The 26,270-nt window shown below is 36.8% G+C and overlaps 1 protein-coding gene across 1 annotated transcript; it reads left to right on the top strand.

Annotated features, from left to right (window-relative positions):
• The first annotated feature begins 1,529 nt into the window (after nt 1–1,529).
• On the top strand, nt 1,530–25,557 carry LOC306843440 (uncharacterized protein). The gene is made up of 31 exons (XM_079374947.1): nt 1,530–1,813; nt 2,730–2,813; nt 2,888–2,971; nt 3,046–3,129; nt 3,204–3,287; nt 3,362–3,445; nt 3,520–3,603; nt 3,678–3,761; nt 3,836–3,919; nt 3,994–4,077; nt 4,152–4,235; nt 4,310–4,393; nt 4,468–4,551; nt 4,626–4,709; nt 4,784–4,867; nt 4,942–5,025; nt 5,100–5,183; nt 5,258–5,341; nt 12,290–14,246; nt 14,378–14,458; nt 16,269–16,337; nt 16,448–16,504; nt 16,639–16,707; nt 16,818–16,874; nt 17,009–17,077; nt 20,325–20,381; nt 20,516–20,584; nt 20,695–20,751; nt 20,886–20,954; nt 21,065–21,121; nt 24,999–25,557. Exons 1-31 carry the CDS (start codon nt 1,718–1,720, stop codon nt 25,223–25,225), a joined length of 4,419 nt encoding a protein of 1,472 aa, XP_079231073.1. The 5' UTR covers nt 1,530–1,717; the 3' UTR covers nt 25,226–25,557.
• Nucleotides 25,558–26,270: the final 713 nt, after the last annotated feature.

The raw sequence follows: 26,270 nt of genomic DNA, 5'->3' as shown, positions 1-26,270 counted from the left end.
TCACTTCTAGTGTATTCTTAATCCTGGATTTCATTTTTGAAGCACAATTCCAGGCACCAAAAGCAGCCCACACCAAGTTCTCTTTACTTAAAAATATGCATTTTAATTTATTCATGGCTACATGGCTGCAATAACATTTAGGTTTAAAATTTTGCCATTGTAAAGAAATGCTTTACTGACTGATGATTCAGACTTTCAGTTGTTATGCTCTCAAAATGTCCTAAATTATTACACCACTTGTGCAGCCAGTACATTCACAAAGGTAATTTACTCAGGACATTTTTTTATTTATTTTTATGACAAATTCAATAATATGATAAACCAGTCTATAAGTGTTTAATATGATAAAACCTTTGAGAACCTTGTGATTATTTTTATACACCTGTAAATATATATATATATATATATGTGTGTGTGTACACTTAACAGACACAAATTACATATATGGTACAATACAAATATTTTAGCGTCCTTTATTCTCCTATAAAGAATCACAGTGGTCTCTTATCATCCTTTTCTGACCGTACGTTAGCTGCCAGTGGTGCCTTCTGATTGAAGCCAATTTATTCCGCTGATCTAACCTCTTTGGGATCGAATAAAATTGTAGTTTGTGGTTTTTCTGATGACTCTTGTTACATATTAAAACCTTTTGAACCTTCTGGGAGTGTTTCGTTGATCTTACTCTGGTAGTTGTGGTTGCTGTGACTGACAGCTCACGCAGTTGTGATTCTGACACAAAAATGATGGCGATAAAACACAGTGACGTCACATGAAACCTATGAATAGCTGTTATCACTTAGGGTGTACTCAGTTTTGTTGCCAGCTTTTTTGACAATAATGGCTGTATGTGGAGTCATTTTCAGAGGACAGTAAATCTTTACTGCTATCCCAGCTGCACATTGACTTCTCTAAAATATATGCAAGTATCATTTCTACAGTATTGTCCCTTGAAAAAATATAGTAAATTGATTGCCGAAGTGTGAGGGTGTGAGTACACTTTTTTTAATAAATAATATATATATATATATATTAGTAATATATATATATATATATATATATATATATATATATATATATATATATATTTATATATATTATTAATAAGCATTAATTAGGAGTTTATTGAGGACAAAGTCATAGTTAATATTTAATTAATAGTGAGAACTGGACCTTACAATGACCCTTTATGACCCTTTATTTCTTACTATGTGTGTTGTTGTCTCTGTGTATTGGAAAATTCTGTCACCAGAACAAATTCCTTATTATTTGTAAACATACTTGGTAATAATGCTCTTTCTGATTCTGAATCTCTTAAATATGATCTAAATTTAACTTATGTAAAAAATGGTTTTGCACAAATAATGTAATATAATGATATAAAACAGAATGTAAAACAATATTAACCCCAATTAAAAATAAATAGTGTGAAACAAAGTGTAAAGGTGTGTTGTGACAGTGCTGTCAGTGAATGTAGGCCCTGAGATCAGAGATCACTCTCTGGCCTGATCAGAGCTGGAGAGCGGGAGGGGGAGGGGTGAGGAGAGAGAGAGTGGGGGAGGGGAGGCTGAAAGTGCTGGTGAGGAGAGCGCGAGGGGGAGGGGTGAGAGTGGAGAGTGGGGGAGGGGAGGCTGAAGATGCAGTATTTTGAGTTCCTCCAACATGAAGAATAAAGTTGTAGACTCTTGCCGCGGATTTGAAAGCGTGATCGATTAGGAACATGACAGAGCTCCGAACATCACGACGCTTACAGAGACTGAGGGAGCATCACGATCAATGTGCTCGGAGATATGAAGAAACACTATTACTAACCCAGGTAAGACATATTTAACTTTACCTAAACTAGGATGAGTTGTTTTTATAGTCTGGCCTAGCCGTCAGGATCGTTCAGTGACTGATTAGCATTAGTTTAATTAACATTAAGGGTTCTTACATGTGCTTGAAGTAACTTACTTCGATTTGGCAACCATTTTGATTATCAATCAATTATTCTAGTAATTTTTTAAGCATAAGTACCTTCTGAAGTTCGATGATTTGATGCTTTATTGTGTTTTGATATTTTACACAGATTTGTTTTGGTTAGACAAGGCATTGGAACACGTTAACTTACCTAGCTAGAGCCAGTAAGTTAAATCAGATATGAAAAATGTAAGCTATGAGCCGTTTCTGTTCTCATAAGTAACGTTACAATACTGGTCAAAAGTTTTGGTACTGGTCAACAATACTATTTTTAAAGTTTTTTTAAAGAAATCTCTTATTATGTTAATCAAGCCTGCATTCATTTGATCAAAAATACAAAACAAGACACAGTAATATTGTGATGTATTATTACAATTAAAAATAATGGTTTTCTGTTTTAATATACTATATAATATATTTAATATAATATTTCTGTGATGTAAAGCTGAATTTTCTGAAGACTGCATTACTCCAGTCGTCAGTGTCATATGATCCTTCAGAAATCATTCTAATATACTGATTTATTATCAATGTTGGAAACAGATAAGCTGCCTAATATTGTTTTCTCATTAACTTACCTGTGATACTGATCTCAGGAACTTGAGTTTGACACCCCTGTGTTAAATTGATAAACCGTAACAGGCAAGACTTATATTGTTATATTCTACTTTTTAATAAATGATGTTCAAGTTTATGGAAAATGTATCGAAATTTACTGCCCTTTGCAACCCTAGTTGTCAGTGCAGTGTTTTACAGACTGGTTGTTCACGCAGGCATCAGAGAAAGATAGAGGAAGAACGAGGGTACGAGAGCGACATATCCCAGGCCAGACAGAGAGAGCAGAAGGAGATGACCAGGTGATCATTTCAACTGAGTTTCAAAGGTAATATGGTTGTCAGTGCAGTGTTTTACAGACTGGTTGTTCACGCAGGCATCAGAGAAAGATAGAGGAAGAACGAGGATGCGAGAGCGACATATCCCAGGCCAGACAGAGAGAGCAGAAGGAGATGACCAGGTGATCATTTCAACTGAGTTTCAAAGGTAATATGGTTGTCAGTGCAGTGTTTTACAGACTGGTTGTTCACGCAGGCATCAGAGAAAGATAGAGGAAGAACGAGGGTACGAGAGCGACATATCCCAGGCCAGACAGAGAGAGCAGAAGGAGATGACCAGGTGATCATTTCAACTGAGTTTCAAAGGTAATATGGTTGTCAGTGCAGTGTTTTACAGACTGGTTGTTCACGCAGGCATCAGAGAAAGATAGAGGAAGAAAGAGGATGCGAGAGCGACATATCCCAGGCCAGACAGAGAGAGCAGAAGGAGATGACCAGGTGATCATTTCAACTGAGTTTCAAAGGTAATATGGTTGTCAGTGCAGTGTTTTACAGACTGGTTGTTCACGCAGGCATCAGAGAAAGATAGAGGAAGAAAGAGGGTACGAGAGCGACATATCCCAGGCCAGACAGAGAGAGCAGAAGGAGATGACCAGGTGATCATTTCAACTGAGTTTCAAAGGTAATATGGTTGTCAGTGCAGTGTTTTACAGACTGGTTGTTCACGCAGGCATCAGAGAAAGATAGAGGAAGAAAGAGGATGCGAGAGCGACATATCCCAGGCCAGACAGAGAGAGCAGAAGGAGATGACCAGGTGATCATTTCAACTGAGTTTCAAAGGTAATATGGTTGTCAGTGCAGTGTTTTACAGACTGGTTGTTCACGCAGGCATCAGAGAAAGATAGAGGAAGAAAGAGGGTACGAGAGCGACATATCCCAGGCCAGACAGAGAGAGCAGAAGGAGATGACCAGGTGATCATTTCAACTGAGTTTCAAAGGTAATATGGTTGTCAGTGCAGTGTTTTACAGACTGGTTGTTCACGCAGGCATCAGAGAAAGATAGAGGAAGAAAGAGGATGCGAGAGCGACATATCCCAGGCCAGACAGAGAGAGCAGAAGGAGATGACCAGGTGATCATTTCAACTGAGTTTCAAAGGTAATATGGTTGTCAGTGCAGTGTTTTACAGACTGGTTGTTCACGCAGGCATCAGAGAAAGATAGAGGAAGAACGAGGGTACGAGAGCGACATATCCCAGGCCAGACAGAGAGAGCAGAAGGAGATGACCAGGTGATCATTTCAACTGAGTTTCAAAGGTAATATGGTTGTCAGTGCAGTGTTTTACAGACTGGTTGTTCACGCAGGCATCAGAGAAAGATAGAGGAAGAACGAGGGTACGAGAGCGACATATCCCAGGCCAGACAGAGAGAGCAGAAGGAGATGACCAGGTGATCATTTCAACTGAGTTTCAAAGGTAATATGGTTGTCAGTGCAGTGTTTTACAGACTGGTTGTTCACGCAGGCATCAGAGAAAGATAGAGGAAGAAAGAGGGTACGAGAGCGACATATCCCAGGCCAGACAGAGAGAGCAGAAGGAGATGACCAGGTGATCATTTCAACTGAGTTTCAAAGGTAATATGGTTGTCAGTGCAGTGTTTTACAGACTGGTTGTTCACGCAGGCATCAGAGAAAGATAGAGGAAGAACGAGGGTACGAGAGCGACATATCCCAGGCCAGACAGAGAGAGCAGAAGGAGATGACCAGGTGATCATTTCAACTGAGTTTCAAAGGTAATATGGTTGTCAGTGCAGTGTTTTACAGACTGGTTGTTCACGCAGGCATCAGAGAAAGATAGAGGAAGAAAGAGGGTACGAGAGCGACATATCCCAGGCCAGACAGAGAGAGCAGAAGGAGATGACCAGGTGATCATTTCAACTGAGTTTCAAAGGTAATATGGTTGTCAGTGCAGTGTTTTACAGACTGGTTGTTCACGCAGGCATCAGAGAAAGATAGAGGAAGAAAGAGGGTACGAGAGCGACATATCCCAGGCCAGACAGAGAGAGCAGAAGGAGATGACCAGGTGATCATTTCAACTGAGTTTCAAAGGTAATATGGTTGTCAGTCCAGTGTTTTACAGACTGGTTGTTCACGCAGGCATCAGAGAAAGATAGAGGAAGAACGAGGGTACGAGAGCGACATATCCCAGGCCAGACAGAGAGAGCAGAAGGAGATGACCAGGTGATCATTTCAACTGAGTTTCAAAGGTAATATGGTTGTCAGTGCAGTGTTTTACAGACTGGTTGTTCACGCAGGCATCAGAGAAAGATAGAGGAAGAAAGAGGGTACGAGAGCGACATATCCCAGGCCAGACAGAGAGAGCAGAAGGAGATGACCAGGTGATCATTTCAACTGAGTTTCAAAGGTAATATGGTTGTCAGTGCAGTGTTTTACAGACTGGTTGTTCACGCAGGCATCAGAGAAAGATAGAGGAAGAAAGAGGATGCGAGAGCGACATATCCCAGGCCAGACAGAGAGAGCAGAAGGAGATGACCAGGTGAACACAAATTTACATTCAGTCATTTAGCAGACGTTTTTATCCCAAAGCAACTTACAAATGAGGAAAACAGAAGCAGTTAAATTAACAAAGGAAGAGCAGTATGCAAGTGTTGTAAACAATTCCCAGTTAGCCTAACATTATACACACAGAATTTATTTTTTATGCATAAATAGACAAAGAAAGTTCTGTGCATAGAGTAAGAAAGTGCTAGAACACACACAGGAGACATACAGTAAACCCCTTGTGATGACCGGCCTCTGTCAGAAGCCTTTTTTTTTTTTTTTTTTTTTTTTTACAATAGTGCAACTAAAATGGAAATTAATGAAGGAAGATACAGTGAAATAATTAACAAAACTCCTTAATTTAATTGTTTGTTTTATCTCTCTGAAAATATCTGTCTTGGTGATGTAAACACTGTTTTTAACCTTGGCAGTTAGCTGCTTACTCAGGGCTCCAGACTGCGACTAAAACGGTTGCATTTGCGACCAAAAATATTAATTTGTGAGTGAAGTTTTTGCTGAGGTCGCCACTGGCGACTGTATGTGTGTGTGTGTGTGTGTATATATATATATATATATATATATATAAGTTTGGGAACCCCTTGCAGAATCTGTGAAAATGTGGATAATTTTACCAAAATAAGAGAGATCATACAAAATGCATGTTATTTTTTATTTAGTACTGTCCTGAGTAAGATATTTTCCATAAAAGATGTTTACATATAGTCCACAAGACAAAAAAATAGCTGAAATTATTAAAATAACCACATTCAAAAGTTTGGGAACCCTTGGTTCTTAATACTGTGTGTGGTTACCTGGATGATCTACGACTGTGTTTTTGTTTTGTGATGGTTGTTCGTGAGTCCCTTGTTTGTTCTGAACAGTTAAACTGAGCACTGTTCTTCAGAAAAATCCTCCAGGTCCTGCAGAATCTTCAGTTTTCCAGCATCTTTTGCATATTTGAACCCTTTCCAGCAGTAACTGTATGATTTTGAGATCCACCTTTTCACGCTGAGGATGATTGAGGGACTCAAACACAACAATTAAAAAAGGTTCAAACATTCACTGATGTTCCTGAAGGAAACACGATGCATTAAGAGCCGGGGGGTGAAAACTTTTTGAATTTGAAGATCAAGGTAAATTGTACTTCATTTGTCTTCCAGGAAACATGCAAGTATCTTCTGTCGCGTCAGAAGGGCTGTACTAAATGGAAAAATATGATATTTCAACAAAATAAGAAAAATTTGGACATCTTCATCCTGTTCAAAACTTTTCACCCCCCGGCTCTTAATGCATCGTGTTTCCTTCAGGAGCATCAGTGAATGTTTGAACCTTTTTTAATTGTTGTGTTTGAGTCCCTCAATCATCCTCAGCGTGAAAAGGTGGATCTCAAAATCATACAGTTACTGCTGGAAAGGGTTCAAATATGCAAAAGATGCTGGAAAACTGAAGATTCTGCAGGACCTGGAGGATTTTTCTGAAGAACAGTGCTCAGTTGAACTGTTCAGAACAAACAAGGGACTCATGAACAACCATCACAAAACAAAAAAACAATCGTAGATCATCCAGGTAACCACACACAGTATTAAGAACCAAGGGTTCCCAAACTTTTGAATGTGGTTATTTTAATAATTTCAGCTATTTTTTTTGTCTTGTGGACTATATGTAAACATCTTTTATGGAAAATATCTTACTCAGGACAGTACTAAATAAAAAATAACATGCATTTTGTATGATCTCTCTTATTTTGGTAAAATTATCCACATTTTCACAAATTCTGCAAGGGGTTCCCAAACTTTCTATCCCCACTGTGTATATATATATATATATATATATATATATATATATTAGTGTTGTCACGATACTGGAATTTCTAACTTCGATACGATACCTCGAAAAATATCGATATTCGATACCATTTTCGATACCACGGTGAAAAAAACTGCCACAATATTAAGGGGGTAATTTTTTTAATTTAAAGATAAATGTAACAAGTCGAGAACATGCGGTATATTTTACATGAACAAAAAAATGTCTTGAGGTTCTGCATTTGTTGATTTATTAATCTTTTATTAATCTTAGTTAAATGTTAATTGAAACTAACGTTTACTAATACATGTACTAATTAAAATCCAAAGTTCTATTTGTTGGTATTCTCATTTGCTTCATAAGCAAAATATTTCCAGATATAGGGCCCTATGAAATCCCTTTTATTTTTCCCCAAATTCAGTTAAAAAAAATTCTACATTCAATTTTTTCCATTTTAATTTTTCTGGATTCGGTTTTTTTCCGTTTGAATTTTTCTGGACTCTTTTTTTTTTTTATGGTCAAATTAAATGCTATTAATCTAAAAGCATGTCTAATTCATTAAAATCATAAAATTATACAATTTAACATTTAATTTATTAAAAGTGTAACAAAAATGACATGTTTAGGGCCGTATGAAATGTTTTATTTTTTTCTCACCTTATGTTTTATTGTTCCCAAATTCTGTGTTTTAGCATGTCTATTATTTGAATGCATACAAACTATTTTTATTTATTCTTACAGTAGCCTTATGAAATGTGTTTTCCCCCTCAGAAATTCTGTGTTGTGTATTTAAATTGTACTGGATATCAGATGAAGGCATAAAACTATTTTAATTAATTTATATTTGAATTAATGAAAATTAAACATTTACATTTTTGGAAAATGAAGGGGATTTACTATTAAAATTTAAATATTTTGTGATTATTTCTTTAATAAAAATGAACAGTAGTAGTAAGTAGTAGTATTATGTACATTCTACTAAATAATAGTAATATAGCCTATTTCTGGCACACAGTCTTTAATAGGCGAAGTTAAACCGAACGTTTATTTTGACGGGTTGCCGTGAATACTTCTAAAGTTCTGTGTGTGTATGATATGACGCTAGCTTTACTCAAATTAAATGGTAAAATGCTGGTAAAGTGCTTTCAGATCAGTTCTGGAGATATTGTTGATGTATTTATGTCCTCATTGAGACGGCAGACGCTGAAATCACCGCGAGCGCCACATTAGTAAACACAACCGCACGTGCAGCACATTCACACAGAGACGCGCAGAACATGCAGGATTCATATTTAAATCCACTTTTGCAGCTTAATGTTTACAGATACTAGTCCATATCGCGATTTGATTTAAGTGTAATGACCTACTTTTGATTAATTCATCCAAACTTTGACAAATTCCGTGCCATTCCGCGTTAAACTGTAACTTCCGTGTTTATGACTGGATTCCGTGCGCGTTCTCCAGTGGTGGAAAGAGTACTGAAAATATATACTCAAGTAAAAGTACCATTACCTTCCAAAAAATGTAGTTTTGAGTAGAGTAAAAGTACTTGTCCAAAAAACTACTTGAGTAAGAGTAAAAGAGTAGCCTATTTAAAAGTACTCATGAGTATTGAGTACTGAGTACTGAGCTGTGGATTCTACCCCCTCAGAATAACTGCTCTACACTGCAATTTATACATGTGCGACCCTGGAGCACAGAACCAGTCTTAAGTCGCTGAGGTATATTTGTAGCAATAGCCAAAAATACATTGTATGGGTAAAAATGTTTTATTCTTTTATGCCAAAAATCATTAGGCCATTAAGTAAAGATCATGTTCCAAGAAGATATTTTGTAAATTTCCTACTGTAAATATCAACTTAATTTTTGATTAGTAATATGCATTGCTAAGAACTTCATTTGGACAACTTTAAAGGAGATTTTCTCAATATTTAGATTTTTTTGCACCCTCAGATTCCAGATTTTCAAATAGTTGTATCTCAGACAAATATTGTCCAATCATAACAAACCATACATCAATGGAAAGATTGTTTATTCAGCTTTGTATAGATGATGTGTAGATCTCAGTTTTGAAAAATTGACACTTATGGTTTTGTGGTCCAGGGTCACCTTTAAAAAACGTTGTACATTCTGGAATTCACATTATCTTGTTTGTCAAAGAATGAAGAATATCTATAATCCAGCAGTTTTGATTGATTTTGACTTCCAACTCTTTAAAACACATCAAAACAGCACGGAAACAGTATTCAGTTGAAGAAAAGATGAAAGTTATTCCCAGTACAATCATCCCCATTTAAATCATAAAGTTTGGAAAATAGATTTAAAATCATGTGTAAGGCCACTGAGAGCATGCTGTTGTTGCACATAAAATATTAATGTTTATAACAGTGCAAATACAAACACCATTAGAAACTCATAGTTCAGCATCACACAGCATGATATGGGTACAAATGAGAGCCCATTTCTCTCCAAAACGGTGCCAGTTTTAGCGTTTTGCAATAAAGGAACAAGAAAAACTAAACTTGATAATTTGTTACAATTTTAACAAATGCACATTGTTCTAGAAGCTTGGCGTCATGTACATTACATGTACATATACATTACTCGAATTGTTATGGCGATAAAACAATTTGTAAGGAAAAAGGCATTAAATAAAGTATTTCTGGGGAATCTTTTTCAAAAGAAAACACAAACGCACGTCTCTTGCTGAGCCGCGGCGGTCTCGGTGAATCAGCAGCATCCACAACTGAATGCAAAAAAAAGTGTTGAACTTGCGCGAGTGCACATGCTAAATGAAGGCGGATTGAATAAAATGGATAAAAAAAATGAAATTAAAAAAGTGTATTAATGAGCTGCATTTTTATTAAATCATGCGCTGACACAGATGCAGTATTAACGCCACGGGTCATCAATAAGGTGCAGATTGGTCCTCAATTTGAGTACAATATTGCAAACTGTTTTACAGTGTTTCCAACACACTTTTTCAGCGCATCACACGCTCAAACTCATCAAAAGTCAACAAGTTCAACAAGCAAAAACTTATCCAAGCGACTGCAGCTGAACGCGCGTGAGAGAGACGAAGCAGCGCAAATCGCGCGGCTCTTAAGTGAGTGGGAATTTACTGAACGTGGCACTTGCGGGAGTTAACACTGTACGCAATACCCGCAACCTCACACCAAATTTCAGGTCGTGTAGATAGGCAAGCATATATACAAATCATTTAGTAAGCAGAAATATAAAATTTACCTGAACATATTAGAGGAAGATGTGACTGCATTGATGCTTGAGGAATGCACTTCCAGCAGCCATGATCATGTACACAGCAGTTGGCGGTTAAAGCTTTCTATGCACAATTTGATTTGACGAAAGTCACGAGACACTATCTCCCTATCCAATCATATTAATGGATAAAAATAAAAATAAAATAAGCATGTAACGACCACAAACGGAGGAAAATAGCGGAGTAAAAGTACCGATACATCACTTAAAATGTACTCAAGTAAAAGTAAAAGTCCACAATTGTTAAACTACTCAAAAAAAGTACAATTACTGATAAAAACTACTTAATTACTGTAACGTGAGTATTTGTAATTCGTTACTTCACACCACTGATCATTACTAATATGGCTTCTTCTTATCGAGATCTTAGTCTATATGCTGTGTTCTGTTAATGCATGGACCTCCTGTTATTTGAAGCGCACACGCCATCCAGTAATCGCAAAAAGCTTTGTGCTTCGTTACTTTTTAATAAACAAAACATCAGTTTTAAAATGATGCCAAATTCATAACGAAATTAAAATAGTACGGTTTTGGTGCTCAGTATAACACAGGCTTAATGCAGCAGGCGCGATCTCTTTAGCACCTCCTTATATCTTTCTATTTACTACTATAGTATGAAATGAAGGTGATTTACCATCAAAAGGTAGGCAATAATTGAGTCTACAGTACAACTTACTGAAATGTTTAATGTAAAAGCTCATTCAGTGTTTCAAACTGATATAAAGCTTGTAAACATTGCATTGTAATAATACATTTACCTCAGAATAACCACTCAGTGTCCATAAACTCATCAGTCACCTAGAAAAATAACTATAAAGAGGAGCATTTTGCTATATTTATGCGCTATTGCATATTAATATTTTTACTTAATCTGTTGTCTACATGATTCAACTCCTCCTATAAAATTGCATTTTACTAATGAAGAAAAACAGACTGAATGTGTGAAACACTTGACAACATTTATAGGATGCACTGAGGAGGAGCCCAAACTACACTCAGTTGCCAAGTGATGCTTATGGTCCATGATATTGGTTTATTCAACACCAGATTCTGTGTAACGACCAATTCTTTGTGACTGTATATTTCAAGTTGTAAAAGACATTTAGTTCCCACTTTAAGTGAACCTTAGTTACCAGGTCGACCTAATCATCTACAAGATGGATTAAAATGCTGATAAAGCCTAGAAAAGATAAGACATAAAGACATGACAGAATGCTTGAAATGTTAAAATGTAGGGAAAAAAAATAAAATGATGATAAAATAAAACACTTTTATTCTGTGGCACCTAAAAAAATTATTTGGTGCCAAAGTTTTTCACTAAACTACTTATTTAACTTATTTAACTACTTATTTTTTTAAATAGAAACAATAAAAATGGGGGTGTTCTGAAATTTTTGACCGCTAGTGTATGTGTTTAAGGCCCCCCTTGAAAACTAGATGGTTCACCTCAAGGGGTTATCCTTTAAAAAAATTGTGAAACCATAAATAAATAATTGTCAAATAAGGACAATTATACATAGCATTAAAATCTAATAAAGGGCGAGTGATGTCTATGTAGATGTAATATACACTCACGCCACTACATTAGGTACACCTGTGCAATCCAATACAACAGCTCTTCCATAAATTCTACTTTAGTGAAGCAAATACATTTTTTGTTTTTGTTGACATTGTCAGAAAGTGATAATTATACTTTATTTTTGTTATTGAGGTTGTAGTGGGTGGGGATGCAAAAGAGCTTTAGTTCTTAAAATTCTTCAGTATTGCTAAAAGATAAGACTGGAACTGGCATGAGGTTTCCAGCTGATTTGATTGGATGTTCCAAACTGAAACAATTGGACTTTGTTTGTTTTAACAGAGTCTTGGTGCTACTGATGAATCAGAGTCAGATTCTGACGATGGAAGTGAATATGTGCCTACAGCAGCCTCCTCTGACAGTGAAGACTGCAGCTTGGGTGAAGGTCCAGATTTTCCAAAAGATACTGAAATACAAGTGAACAAGATCAACACTACCTCAACTCAGAAAGTTGATGAGCTCGAAAGTGACTCTAGCGACCTGGAACTTGCCACAGACGAGGTAGATGACGGCAAGGAAGAGGGTATGTCAAAAATAACAGTGAAGTGGTGCCAGAAGGGAGAGAAAAGGAAATGGGACAAAAAACATTATTGTATTTACTGCAAAAAGCCACAGAGTAAAATTGCACGTCATTTAGAAAGAAAGCACAATCGAGAAGAAGATGTTGCTAGGGCAATATGCTTTCCCAAAAATTCAAAGAAACGACGTCTGTTGTTGGATCAGCTTCGCTATAAAGGTGACTATAACCACAATGTCACTGTCTTGCAGACAGGACAAGGGGAGTTAGTGACTTTTAGACAACCTACAGAAGAAACAGATCCACATAAGTACTTGCCCTGCAATTATTGTTATGGATTTTTCATAAAACATGACCTGTGGAAGCACGAGGTTTCCTGCAAAAAAAAAAAGGGTCTCCATCGGGAAGAATCCAGGAAAAGAAAGCGAGTTCAAGCTGCAGCTTCCTGTCTCATTCCAATACAAGGTAATACAACAGAGAGATGTCGTAAAATCATTGGTAAGATGCTGCATGATGAGGTCTCTCTTCAAGTAAAATCAGATGCACTTATTTGTGAGTATGGTGACAGATTGTTGGAGAAGCATGGGAGCGATCCATCCAAAGATGGTTATGTGAGTCAGAAAATGAGAGAGTTGGGGAGATTTGTGATTGCTGCAAAGGCACTAAACAGAAAGGTGAAAAAACTTGAGGATATCGTAGTTCCACCAATGTTCAAGTTCGCTGTTGATGCAGCTAAAAAGGCATCTGGCTTCACCAAATCAAAATACCGCTATGATCGACCATCTCTTGCTGTAAAAATAGGACACTCTCTAAAGACAGTTGGTGATATCTTGATAGGCCATTATGTAAAAGCAGAAGACGAGGTAGCTGCAAACAGGGTCAGGAGCTTCCTGGGGTTACTGAGCTCAGAATGGAACCACTATGTCTCACATCGTGCAAGGACAAACCTGGAAGAAAACAAGTGGTACAAAAAGGAAATGATCCCTCTCACTGAAGACGTGATTCAGCTTCAGAAATATTTGAAGTCCACTGAAGAAAATGCCACGGAGAAACTGAGAGAAGGTCCTGATCCCAAAGCATACACCATGCTAAGTGAATCCATCCTCTCACAAATTATACTATTTAACCGGAGGCGCCAAGGCGAGGCAGCAAAAATGCTACTTGAAACATATGAGAACAAAAACACCGAGGCACTAAATGAGGATGTTATGCAGTGCCTCACTAAATTTGAACGTGACCTGAGTAAAGAATTCACAAGAATTGTGATAAGAGGGAAAAGAGGGCGAAAAGTTCCAGTGCTGCTTACCAGAGAGATGACGAGAGGACTGGATTTTCTCATTGAACACAGGACGCAGGAAAATTCCATTCTTTACACCAACCAATATGTCTTTGCAAGACCAAAGTCAGACTCCCATTTAAGAGGTTCCGACTGTCTCAGAAAATTTGCAAATTTGTGTGATGCTAAACATCCTGAGACCCTGACCTCAACTCATCTAAGGAAGCACATAGCGACTCTCTGTCAAATAATGAACCTGAAGGATCATGAATTGGATCAGGTGGCAAAATTCATGGGACATGATATCCGTGTTCATAGGGAATATTATCGTTTAACAGAGAACACGATCCAACTGGCAAAAATGAGCAAGCTGCTTATGGCGATAGAATGCGGAACTGCTGTTTATAAAGGAAAATCTCTAGATGAGATTGACCTTGAATTAGAGGGTGAGTATATAACACTCACACACACTTTATTACGTATTGGAAATTTGTAGCAATATACACTAAAAAGGAATTTGGAAAGAACATGTGGCTTATGCTATATAAAATGTTTCTCTTCTATGTTGTCGTTACAGTCGCTTTGTCTAATAAACCCAAGCAAGGGGGCACTTCAGAGGATGTCATGATGGAGATGTCTACTGGACAAGAACAAGATGGTATGCAAGTCATTATAGTAGAGGTTAGGGTTCAAGTTAAAATGTTTTGCCATGAAATAGGTCTGAAACCTATTTACCTATTTAATTTATAATATTGTAGGTTGGCATTATTACTGATGCACAGTGGGGTGTAGGGCTGAACGATATATGGTTTCAACATCAATATCGCGATGTGCTCGTCCACGATAGTCACATCGCAGGATGTGCAATATTTAGACAGGCTCGTATCATGTCATGCCACAACCGTTGCAAATCATGTGAACTTTGTGTCAGTACATCATAAATAGAACACGGCATCAGTGTACTGTCGGGCATTTATCGGGCCGCACTGCATCCGCTGTAGACAGCATCACTGATTCTAATGGGTTCTATTATATTTTTATACAGTATTCAGCTTTCCTGTAGCTCAAATAGTAGAGCATGGTGCTAGCAACGCCAATATCATGGGTTCGATTCCTAGGGAAAGCAAGAGCTGATAAAATGTAGAAACTGTAACTTGAATGCAATGTACAGGTGTACACACCTTACATTGCACCAGGAAAGTCCATTAGTTCACTTGCTTTGGTCCGGACCAAATACAATGTTGTTTTTTTTTTTTGTTTTTTTTTTTTTGTTTGGTGCGGATCGCTTTCACACGGCAACATTGCAAAGCGTACCAAAATGTGTTTATGCAAGTCACATGTGAGTAAAGCTGTCCTCTTATTGGTCAGAGTTCACTTGTTTACGTTCCTGTGCGTCATTCATCAAGATGGATTGACAAGTTTGCTCCGCGGCTTATTGCGGCTTTATAGCTGTCCTGCTCATTCCTCTCTAATATATTTATCTATATGTAATTATATTTTCACAGATATATATATATATATATATATATATATATATATATATATATATACCATTTTAAAAGCAAATCTGTTTGATTCGTAGTTTTCATTTAACAAATATGCCTTGTATAGGCTAACTAAAGAAAGTATTATTTTTTATTATGTGTTCGTTAAATAACTTTTTATTATATAAATAGCATTTTGTGTTCGTTAAATAACTTATTTTTCTTTCTTAAAGTAACGACCAAGCGGCCAACGACAGACCGGCAGGGTGATCATAACCATGCTTGATCAATTTAGTCTTCTCAAATCATCAGGACTTGACTAAATTAAAATCTAAATATACTAAAACAGTTCAAGCATATAACAATGTTTAAACGTTAAACCTAGATAAATGTGCGCTGCATCAGTAGTTCATGGAGGCAGCAGCGCAATCAATTGCAGTTTTCATGATATTCCATGATATTATCTGTATGAAACTGTGTCAAACTCTATCAAAGCAGTAGCCATTATTATTGCACAAATCTTAACAATCGCAGACCTCACTAATGTAGTGCTGTTCCGGAAAACGTGATTGTGTCTGCCGAATATGTTCTTATGTTATTCGGATACATTCATTATTAGTTTTGAAGCCATTATCCGTGCCTTTCCGAATCAGGTATTCCTCTTTGGGCACACCCCTAGTGAAAATATATATATAGACACGGTGAGAGCCATTTAATGTATACTTGAGTATATTGATAAGAAACATCAGATTTAGATTTAGTAGGTAGTCAGAGAAAGGGAATTTTCTAGAGGGGTGGGTTAAATGCAGAGAATGAATTGTAAGTGTACATGTTTGCTAGGGTTTGTCAGGTTGGCTATAGTACTGCAAGGTTGTTCAGGAAGTAAATTGTGTTTGCTGTGAAAACTGATTTCCTTTTCCTCTGACATTAAAGATCTTTCCAATAAAGATGTGACTCCTAATGTCTGATTTCCTTCTGATACAGAATTATCCAGATACCCGACACACAGTCCTGATCCAGATGAGCCTAGTGATTCAGACAAAGACTCAGATGGTATGTAGTGCGATCATATACAGCTTAGACTTTCTGGCATGCCGTGTACAGTAGAGTTATGATTTAGTTTGTGTATATATCATGGAACGTCTCTCCTCTTCACCCACAAGGCCCTGGCACACACACAAAGACTAAAGTCAAGAGAGCGTCCAAGACTAAGAGAAGTGGTAAGCTTTTTTGATGCAAGGTTGTTCAGGAAGTAAATTGTGTTTGCTGTGAAAACTGATTTCCTTTTCCTCTGACATTAAAGATCTTTCCAATAAAGATGTGACTCCTAATGTCTGATTTCCTTCTGATACAGAATTATCCAGATACCCGACACACAGTCCTGATCCAGATGAGCCTAGTGATTCAGACAAAGACTCAGATGGTATGTAGTGCGATCATATACAGCTTAGACTTTCTGGCATGCCGTGTACAGTAGAGTTATGATTTAGTTTGTGTATATATCATGGAACGTCTCTCCTCTTCACCCACAAGGCCCTGGCACACACACAAAGACTAAAGTCAAGAGAGCGTCCAAGACTAAGAGAAATGGTAAGCTTTTTTGATGCAAGGTTGTTCAGGAAGTAAATTGTGTTTGCTGTGAAAACTGATTTCCTTTTCCTCTGACATTAAAGATCTTTCCAATAAAGATGTGACTCCTAATGTCTGATTTCCTTCTGATACAGAATTATCCAGATACCCGACACACAGTCCTGATCCAGATGAGCCTAGTGATTCAGACAAAGACTCAGATGGTATGTAGTGCGATCATATACACAGGGTTCCCACTCTTCTTGAAAGTACTTGAATTTCAGACATATGGATTCAAGGCCTGGAAAGTACTTGAAAACAAACATAGGTCCTTGAAAGTGCTTGAATTAAATTTAAAATAAATTTAGTTTATGGCGCTATTTCAAAACTGTCCTATATGTGCTGTCACAGAACGTAACGGCACAAATAATTGGGGTGGAGATGGGGTAGTGCGAAAAAAACTTAGCGTGTGTTGATGTGCAGCCTAGAGTTTTCTTGAGCCGCTCCCGCTGAGTGTCTGGCCATTACCGCCCACTCCCGCAACATGTGTGTGCCGCTCCCGCAAACATTCTAATATTGTATATCATTTTCGCGCTATTAATTTGAATGAGCGCTCGCAGTTCACTTTCGATTACACGATCACGCACACTCTGTGTAAAGTGAGAACATCTTTACAGTGCGTGAATTAGACACGATGATATTCTGATCATATTTATTTCCAAGAACATTTTACCAATTCCAAACCACATCAATCTTAATAACTACTATTAATTTTGTAATTAATCATTTATAAGTGATATATAATTGTCCATGAAGGCTGGAAGTGAAAAACTCCTTATATTCATGTGTGCAGAATTATTAGGCACATTTTCTTTTACAGATAAAATGAGCCAAAAAAGAGATTTAACTGAAAAGTCAAAAATTATTAAATCCCCAATGAGAAATATTCAAACCTAATGCAATACAGAAACTGTAAAGTTAAGACATGACCATTGGTTACAGCGGGGTTAGACAAAAACAGGTGGAGAAGATAAGACACACGGTAACTGCAAAATAATTAAGAATTAATGTGAAGAATTAGGTGTAAACCATCAAACATTTAGTCTCCAGCGCCACCATTTTCCAGAACTGCAACCTTCCTGGAGTCTCCAGAATTATAAGATATCAGGTTCTCAGAGACTTTGCTTGTAAAAAATCCTAAAAAATTACTCTCACTTAATGAGAATAACATGCTGAAGTGTTGTTAAATACATGAAGACAAATTTTTATAGGCTTTATAGACGGATAAGTTGAGAGCAGTGTTAATTTTGACAGCAAATTTTGATTTAGTTTTAGTCATAGTCTTTTGACTAAAATGCCATATAGTTTTAGTCATATTTTACTCATCTGAGTTGTTTTTAGTTTTAGTCTCGTTTTAGTTGACTAAATATCATAAGATTTTTAGTCGACTAAATCTACAGTAAATTTAGTCGGCTAAAATCTAATGGGTTTAGTTACAGTGCATTTATTAAGCATTTCTCTAACATTTCCAAACTCATTATATAGGTTTGATATTGTTTTTTTTATCATGATAGACTGCAATTTAACTGCGGTGACACACAACATGCCTTTGATCAAATTAAATAAAACCACTTCTCATAAAGAACAAGAATATGGTCTTCTTTTTAATGAAATACCAATGTTATATAGGCTAATTATGCATTCTTTATAGCAACTTGTTTATCATTCTTTCAAGCAGACATATTTATTTCTATAAATAAATTTAGATTAATCTTTTGGGCTACTAAAGTTTTTCAGTCAAGAGCAGTGAGTGATTGTATGTCTTTCTTTTGTTGCTTGATTAACATCAATGACTCGGACAATAGCAACTATATTAGGCTGCTATCCCTTTAAAACCGAATGCACGGTGACGGATGCAATGTAGGCCTTCTGATACACGTTCTCCCTACTGTTTACGTTCACAGCTGTGTTTACGTGAATACTCGTCAAAACGGACATTTCGACATCATTTTGTGTGTATTTCTCCGTTCATGCGACGTGAAAGAGTACTCATGTGCTGTGAGACGCGCTTTCTGTGTGTGTATGCTTCAGTGTCTGCGCTCAGAAAACAGGACCGAATTGAGTTCTCTCTTGCGTCGTCAGATTTATGTACATGTCTGCTCTCCTCTTACTCCCACATATTGACATTTTTTTATGTTTTATGCGCCGTGCAGCAAGTGTATTTTAGCTTATGTCCCGCCGGTTCATATGTTTGCATCTAACCTTCTATGCAGCAGATTCCTTCTGAATGAATCTCTTCCCAAATTGTCCCTCCCTAACATTTTAGATTAGATAGATAGATAGATTTGTCATAATTTTTGTCATTCAAAAAGAGTTTTCGTTCATTATCGTCTCGTTGTCGTCAGTGAAAAAAATGTTGTTGATGAAAATGATGATAAAGTATTCGTCAACGAAATGAACACTGGTTGAGAGTGAGTCTTGAAGGACCAGCACCACATCCTCTTGTACCACTGTTTGAAGAATTGATCTTCCAGAATAGCAGTAAGTTTTAGGAGCTCATTTTTAGTCAATCTCTGCAAGACAGACTTTTCAGGATGGGAGATGGACTAAAAATGAACTCCCAAAACTTACTGCGACATGGAGCTAAGGAGAAAATGTAGAACTTGAAAAATAAGAAAAACTGCTTAGTGGAACGCGTTTACAGTTTAAAAGCAAATAGAAAGTCCTATTTTTTTAATTTCTTTTCTTTATATTTATTTGCACATGTACAATGTTTAAAATGTTCATGACATATTAAAAAAAAAATATTGAAATGTTGAGCACCTGCATTCCTCTAGGTCAAAGATGAAAAAAATGGGATTTACAAAATAATTTTGACTTGAGTTGTTTATTAATGAGTAACGTCTCTATTGAGAGAACATGCTAATTTTTTATGTTAACAGGTTTACAGTGTTATTACAACATTTAACCACTTTTTATTAATTTAAAAATTGTGAAATTCTTTCAAATTTAAATCTTGTACAAGAACTACAGCAAAAAACAGTTTTCTTTTTTGTAGTTTGCTGTTTTTCTAAAAATATTTTAGAAATTGTTTTTGAATATTACCAGTATTAACTTCAATGGATTTCATTAAATTCTTCGAAGTCGACTACTCAAAACGGTCTACATTTATGAAACCTACACATTCAAAACATTATTACTCTGAAATTTTTAATGTAAATGTTAAGTGTAAGTAAAATGTTTAGTACTCTAAGGTCTTTCATGACACTACATTCGCTGGCATGTGAATTTGATAGGTGCTTGATATAAAATAAATAGTGCTTAAAAAGTCCTTGAAAGTCCTTGAATCTGGTGTTCATGAAAGAGTGGGAACCCTGTATACAGCTTAGACTTTCTGGCATGCCGTGTACAGTAGAGTTATGATTTAGTTTGTGTATATATCATGGAACGTCTCTCCTCTTCACCCACAAGGCCCTGGCACACACACAAAGACTAAAGTCAAGAGATCATCCAAGACTAAGAGAAATGGTAAGCTTTTTTGATGCAAGGTTGTTCAGGAAGTAAATTGTGTTTGCTGTGAAAACTGATTTCCTTTTCCTCTGACATTAAAGATCTTTCCAATAAAGATGTGACTCCTAATGTCTGATTTCCTTCTGATACAGAATTATCCAGATACCCGACACACAGTCCTGATCCAGATGAGCCTAGTGATTCAGACAAAGACTCAGATGGTATGTAGTGCGATCATATACAGCTTAGACTTTCTGGCATGCCGTGTACAGTAGAGTTATGATTTAGTTTGTGTATATATCATGGAACGTCTCTCCTCTTCACCCACAAGGCCCTGGCACACACACAAAGACTAAAGTCAAGAGAGCGTCCAAGACTAAGAGAAATGGTAAGCTTTTTTGATGCAAGGTTGTTCAGGAAGTAAATTGTGTTTGCTGTGAAAACTGATTTCCTTTTCCTCTGACATTAAAGATCTTTCCAATAAAGATGTGACTCCTAATGTCTGATTTCCTTCTGATACAGAATTATCCAGATACCCGACACACAGTCCTGATCCAGATGAGCCTAGTGATTCAGACAAAGACTCAGATGGTATGTAGTGCGATCATATACAGCTTAGACTTTCTGGCATGCCGTGTACAGTAGAGTTATGATTTAGTTTGTGTATATATCATGGAACGTCTCTCCTCTTCACCCACAAGGCCCTGGCACACACACAAAGACTAAAGTCAAGAGAGCGTCCAAGACTAAGAGAAGTGGTAAGCTTTTTTTTGTTGCTTATATAGAACCCCCTTGTACACCCTAGCACAGTGATCCTCAATTGGCGGACTGCGGTCTGGTTCCGGACCCTGGCTTGGGTCCATAATGACAATGGTAGCACTATTTTGTTTCTACACTATGAAGTGAGCATGTTTTTGTTTACCCACTAAAGGCCCTTTCACACGGAACGCGGCAGTCGCAAGTGTACTTAATTTTCAATGTGAGACATACGGAAAGCGGGCGCAGGCATTGTGCAAGCAGTGTATGCATGCAAAATCCTTCCGTTTCCACGAGCACAGCTCTTCGGGGCAGGTGCTGCCAACGATAAAAAATATTTTAACTTCTTGTAAGCTGCGGCTTTAACTAGTCATTAAACAGATTATTAACGGCCAATCATAGAACATTTCACCAAACTCATATCAGAGTAATCATAGCATGATGGAGAAGATCGTTTGAAATATTATGGAATTTCCAGAGTTGGATGATCCATCAGCATCTAATGTCATTATTAACATTTGTTTCTCGGTTTTAGTTGCATACTGACTAAAGTTGCATTCTACATACATTATCAAATAGTGCACGATTTTTCACAAATCAAGTTTGATCCGTATGAATTATTGTTGGTATTATCTCAGCAAGTCTAGTAGCGATTATTGATGTTGGCACGCTATGTTGTCTTACATAACATGCAGAATTGTCGCACTACATGTAAATGATATCCTTTTTGTATTTTTCTGTCACAATAACGGAGTTATATACATACAATTAGTCTAATTAATAATTAATATTAGTCTGGTGAGTAAACTAAAAAAAATTACAAGTCAGTGGAGATTCTCTTGCTAAGGTGTCCATAGAGGGTTGATAATATTTACAATAATCCATTGAATTTGATAGGTGTCTCACATTGTCCCACAGAAACATAAAATAGTGTAGATTAGTCTACAATGTTTGTTTTATAATAATAATTTATTCTATTTAGTGACAATTTCATTCATTTAACATATTTAATATTGGGGACATCCAAGTTATTTGACACATTTGAACATTAAAAAAACAAAACAAAGTAACAATAGTACTGCATACTGTACAGTGATTTATTGCTTGTCTTTGTTGAATAATACAGAATATAAAAAGTAATCGCTAATTAAATCGCAATATTGTTAAAAAATCTCAATTAGATTATTTTCGATCAGCCCTAATATGCGTTGCTAAGAACTTCATTAGGACAACTTTAAAGGAGATTTTCTCAATATCTTTTTTTTTTCCTTTTTTTTGCAGATTCCAGATTTTCAAATAGTTGTATCACAGCCAAATATTTTCCTATCATAACAAACCATACATCAATGGAAAGATCATTTATTCAGCTTTCATTTGATTGACCCTTAAAACTGGTTTATGGTCCAGAGTCGCATATATCGTCAGCATATTTGGCCATGACATACAGAACTGTATAAAAATCATCATGTGTCCCTGCAGCACAAAAGCAGTCATGAGTAACACAGGTATATTTGTAGAAATAGCCAACAATACATTGTATGGATCAAAATTATACATTTCTCTTTTATGCCAAACATCATTAGGATATTAAGATCATGTTCCATCAAGATATTTAGTGAATTTCCTACAGTAAATATCAAAACTTCATTTTTGATTAGTAATATGCATTGCTAAGAACTTAATTTGAACAACTTTAAAGGAGATTTTCTCAATATTTAGATTTTTTTTTTTATTTTATTTTTTTTTGCAGATCCTCAGATTCCAGATTTTCAAATAGTTATTCTCAGCCAAATATTGTCAGAATCAGAATTCAGAATCAGAATGAGCTTTATTGGCCAAGTATGTTTACACATACAGGGAATTTGTTGTAGTGACAGAAGCTCCACAGTGCAACAGAAAGACAGCAACAGGACAGGACACAGATAATAAAAGAATAATATACAAATATACAAATAGGAAATGTACTAAACAGCAAAAACACAATATATAATATAGACAAATATGTACAGTGGGTACGGAAAGTATTCAGACCCCCTTAAATTTTTCACTCTTTGTTATATTGCAGCCATTTGCTAAAATCATTTAAGTTAATTTTTTTCCTCATTAATGTACACACAGCACCCCATATTGACAGAAAAACAGAATTGTTGACATTTTTTCAGATTTATTAAAAAAGAAAAACTGAAATATCACATGGTCCTAAGTATTCAGACCCTTTGCTGTGACACTCATATATTTAACTCAGGTGCTGTCCATTTCTTCGGATCATCCTTGAGATGGTTCTACACCTTCATTTGAGTCCAGCTGTGTTTGATTATACTGACTGGACTTGATTAGGAAAGCCACACACCTGTCTATATAAGACCTTACAGCTCACAGTGCATGTCAGAGCAAATGAGAATCATGAGGTCAAAGGAACTGCCTGAAGAGCTCAGAGACAGAATTGTGGCAAGGCACAGATCTGGCCAAGGTTACAAAAATAATTCTGCTGCACTTAAGGTTCCTAAGAGCACAGTGGCCTCCATAATCCTTAAATAGAAGACGTTTGGGATGACCAGAACCCTTCTTAGAGCTGGCCGTCCGGACAAACTGAGCTATCGGGGGAGAAGAGCCTTGGTGAGAGAGGTAAAGAAGAACCCAAAGATCACTGTGGCTGAGCTCCAGAGATGCAGTCGGGAGATGGGAGAAAGTTGTAGAAAGTCAACCATCACTGCAGCCCTCCACCAGTCAGGGCTTTATGGCAGAGTGGCCCGACGGAAGCCTCTCCTCAGTGCAAGACACAAAAAAACACCTGAAGGATCACAAGATGGTGAGAAATAAGATTCTCTGGTCTGATGAGACCAAGATATATTACTGTCTCTGGTGGGACATGTGGTGTGCTGTCTGTATTTTGGCAGTTCACGGGAGAGATTTGCTTTATTAAAGTCCCCGAGAATGATTAAAACAGAGTCCGGGTGTTGTTGTTCACTCTCTGTGATCAGATCAGCGAGTTTCTGTAAAGCTGAGCTCACGTGCGCTTGCGGTGGAATGTAGACACTCACGAGAATGAACGAGCAGAACTCCCGCGGCGAATAGAACGGCTTGCAGTTAATGAAGAGCGTTTCTAGATCTGAGCAGCACATCTTCTTTAACACAGTTACATCTGTACACCACCTCTCATTGATGTAAAAGCACGTCCCGCCGCCGCGCGACTTCCCCGTTGATTCTGTGTCCCGATCTGCTCTGATCAGCTGGTTATTAGGCAGATGGAGCATGCTGTCCATTGTCACCATTTAGCCACGTTTCCGTGAAACACAGGGCAGCAGAGTTAGAAAAATCCTTGTTTATCCGGGAGAGCAGAAGGAGTTCATCCGTTCATCAAAATCCGCGCTGACGAAGCTTCACGAGCGCTCCGGCTCTCTTTCCCCGTTTGCGCCTCCTGCAGCGTTTGACCAGAGCTACGGCTCCGCTACTACAATGTCCAGCAAAACGTCCAAAAAATTTAAAAAATACTATACCACATGAATGTATACAAATTTTTACTGTAGGTATTGTTTGTATGGTATAAACCTATATAAAATCCTAAGCATACAGTGTTTATTCATATATATTGATTAAATCAACCTATAAAAACATCCCATATAAGCATACCAAATGTTTGCATATATGTTGCGTAAATAAACTTGCATATATTAAGTAGACATACAGTAAATTGTTCACATATATTGTCTTAACATAGGGTAATTTAAAAATACATCATATAAATATTTTAATTATATTTATATACAGATTTTTACTAGATAAGTCTATATCAATAAAATCACTAACTATACTTACACTATGCTTGCAATCCTTCTATGATTAATTGACTTTGTGTTTTTCTGTTAACTGTTTATTTAGGTTCTGCCATGCAGAAGAAAGCAGAACGAAGGCCCTGGAGTGATGGGGAAAAAAAAGCTGTTTGGCGGCAGTTGGGAAATTACATAACTTTAGAGAGAGTTCCTGGCAAAGAAAAATGCCTAGAGTGCATAGAGGCAGAATCGGCACTTGAGAGGAGACACTGGATGGACATTAAGAATCATGTACATAATACAATTCAATCAAGAAAAAAGAAGATGCTCAGTTAAGTTGTTTGTTCTTGTTTGCTGCTGTATACTGATGTTAAAGGGTTAGTTCAATACTACATTTCTGGACCTGGGTTCATTTCAGGTGCGTTGCAGTCTGTGCAGGGCAAGAAGCTCTCAGATTACATCAGAAATATCTTAATTTGTGTTCTGAAGATGAACAAAGGTCTTGCAGGTTTGAAACGACATGAGGCGGAGTAATTAATGACAGAATTTTCTTTATTTGGTGAACTATCCCTTTAAGTGTTCTGCAGGTGTTGATCATCCGTTTGTGGATTTATTTTGAAATATAGCATGCAAATTTGTTTAATAAACAACTAAGTCTGCTGATTTCTAATTTTGGAGTTTGGATTGTGATGGATGTCAGAACTTTCATCTGAGGTAAAAAGTCCTAATGGATGGTTTAGTACATGAGACAGTGTGATTCTAGCTATGAGTTTATCAAATCATAAAATCATATTAAATATCATGTATATTAAAATAGAAATTTTGAAATAAGATGAGGTAGATATTTACTTGCAACACTACTGTAGTGTTGACAGCAGCTTAAAATATTACAAGTTGATGAAAAAATATAAAATGCATAAATATACAAGCAATAATATGACCAGGTATAAGAGTTTAATAACCGTCACTTAAAATATAAAATGAAAATAAAATATATATTTAAAAATGTTATTTGGTCTAATAGGATCAGCACGTATGATAACTCTTCAAAACTGCTGCCCAAAAGCCTTGAAAACCATTTATGTTAACTGTTTTTATCTGCCTAGCAACTGTCTGGTCCTCACAGCACCCACCAACTTCAGGAGTTTTGTCAACATCATGTGTGTAAACATTTGAAGTGATTTTCTGTTTGTCTACTCCCCCCTTGTGGTAAAACTATTTTTTTCATTCTCCTAGTATCAACAGAAACCGAGGTCCTCACAACATGCTCTGTAGTCATGGTCCTCACAAGTATAGCAAAACACGTATGTGTGTGTGTGTGTGTGTGTGTGTGTGTGTGTGTGTGTGTGTGTGTGTGTGTGTGTGTGTGTGTGTGTGTGTG

The sequence above is a fragment of the Barbus barbus genome (assembly GCF_936440315.1).
Source record: "Barbus barbus genome assembly, chromosome: 24".
In the NCBI taxonomy this organism is placed as follows: Eukaryota; Metazoa; Chordata; class Actinopteri; order Cypriniformes; family Cyprinidae; genus Barbus; species Barbus barbus.
The sequence above is the reverse complement of the archived record's forward strand: the minus strand, read 5'-3'. Positions and strand labels throughout refer to the sequence as shown.

Bases quoted from the DNA above. Each gene is read 5' to 3' on its own strand.
- LOC306843440 (XM_079374947.1), top strand. From the start codon at position 1,718: ATGACAGAGCTCCGAACATCACGACGCTTACAGAGACTGAGGGAGCAT. The intron at 2,814-2,887 runs GTGATCATTTCA...TTGTTCACGCAG, and splicing joins GAGCAGAAGGAGATGACCAG to GCATCAGAGAAAGATAGAGG. The intron at 3,446-3,519 runs GTGATCATTTCA...TTGTTCACGCAG, and splicing joins GAGCAGAAGGAGATGACCAG to GCATCAGAGAAAGATAGAGG.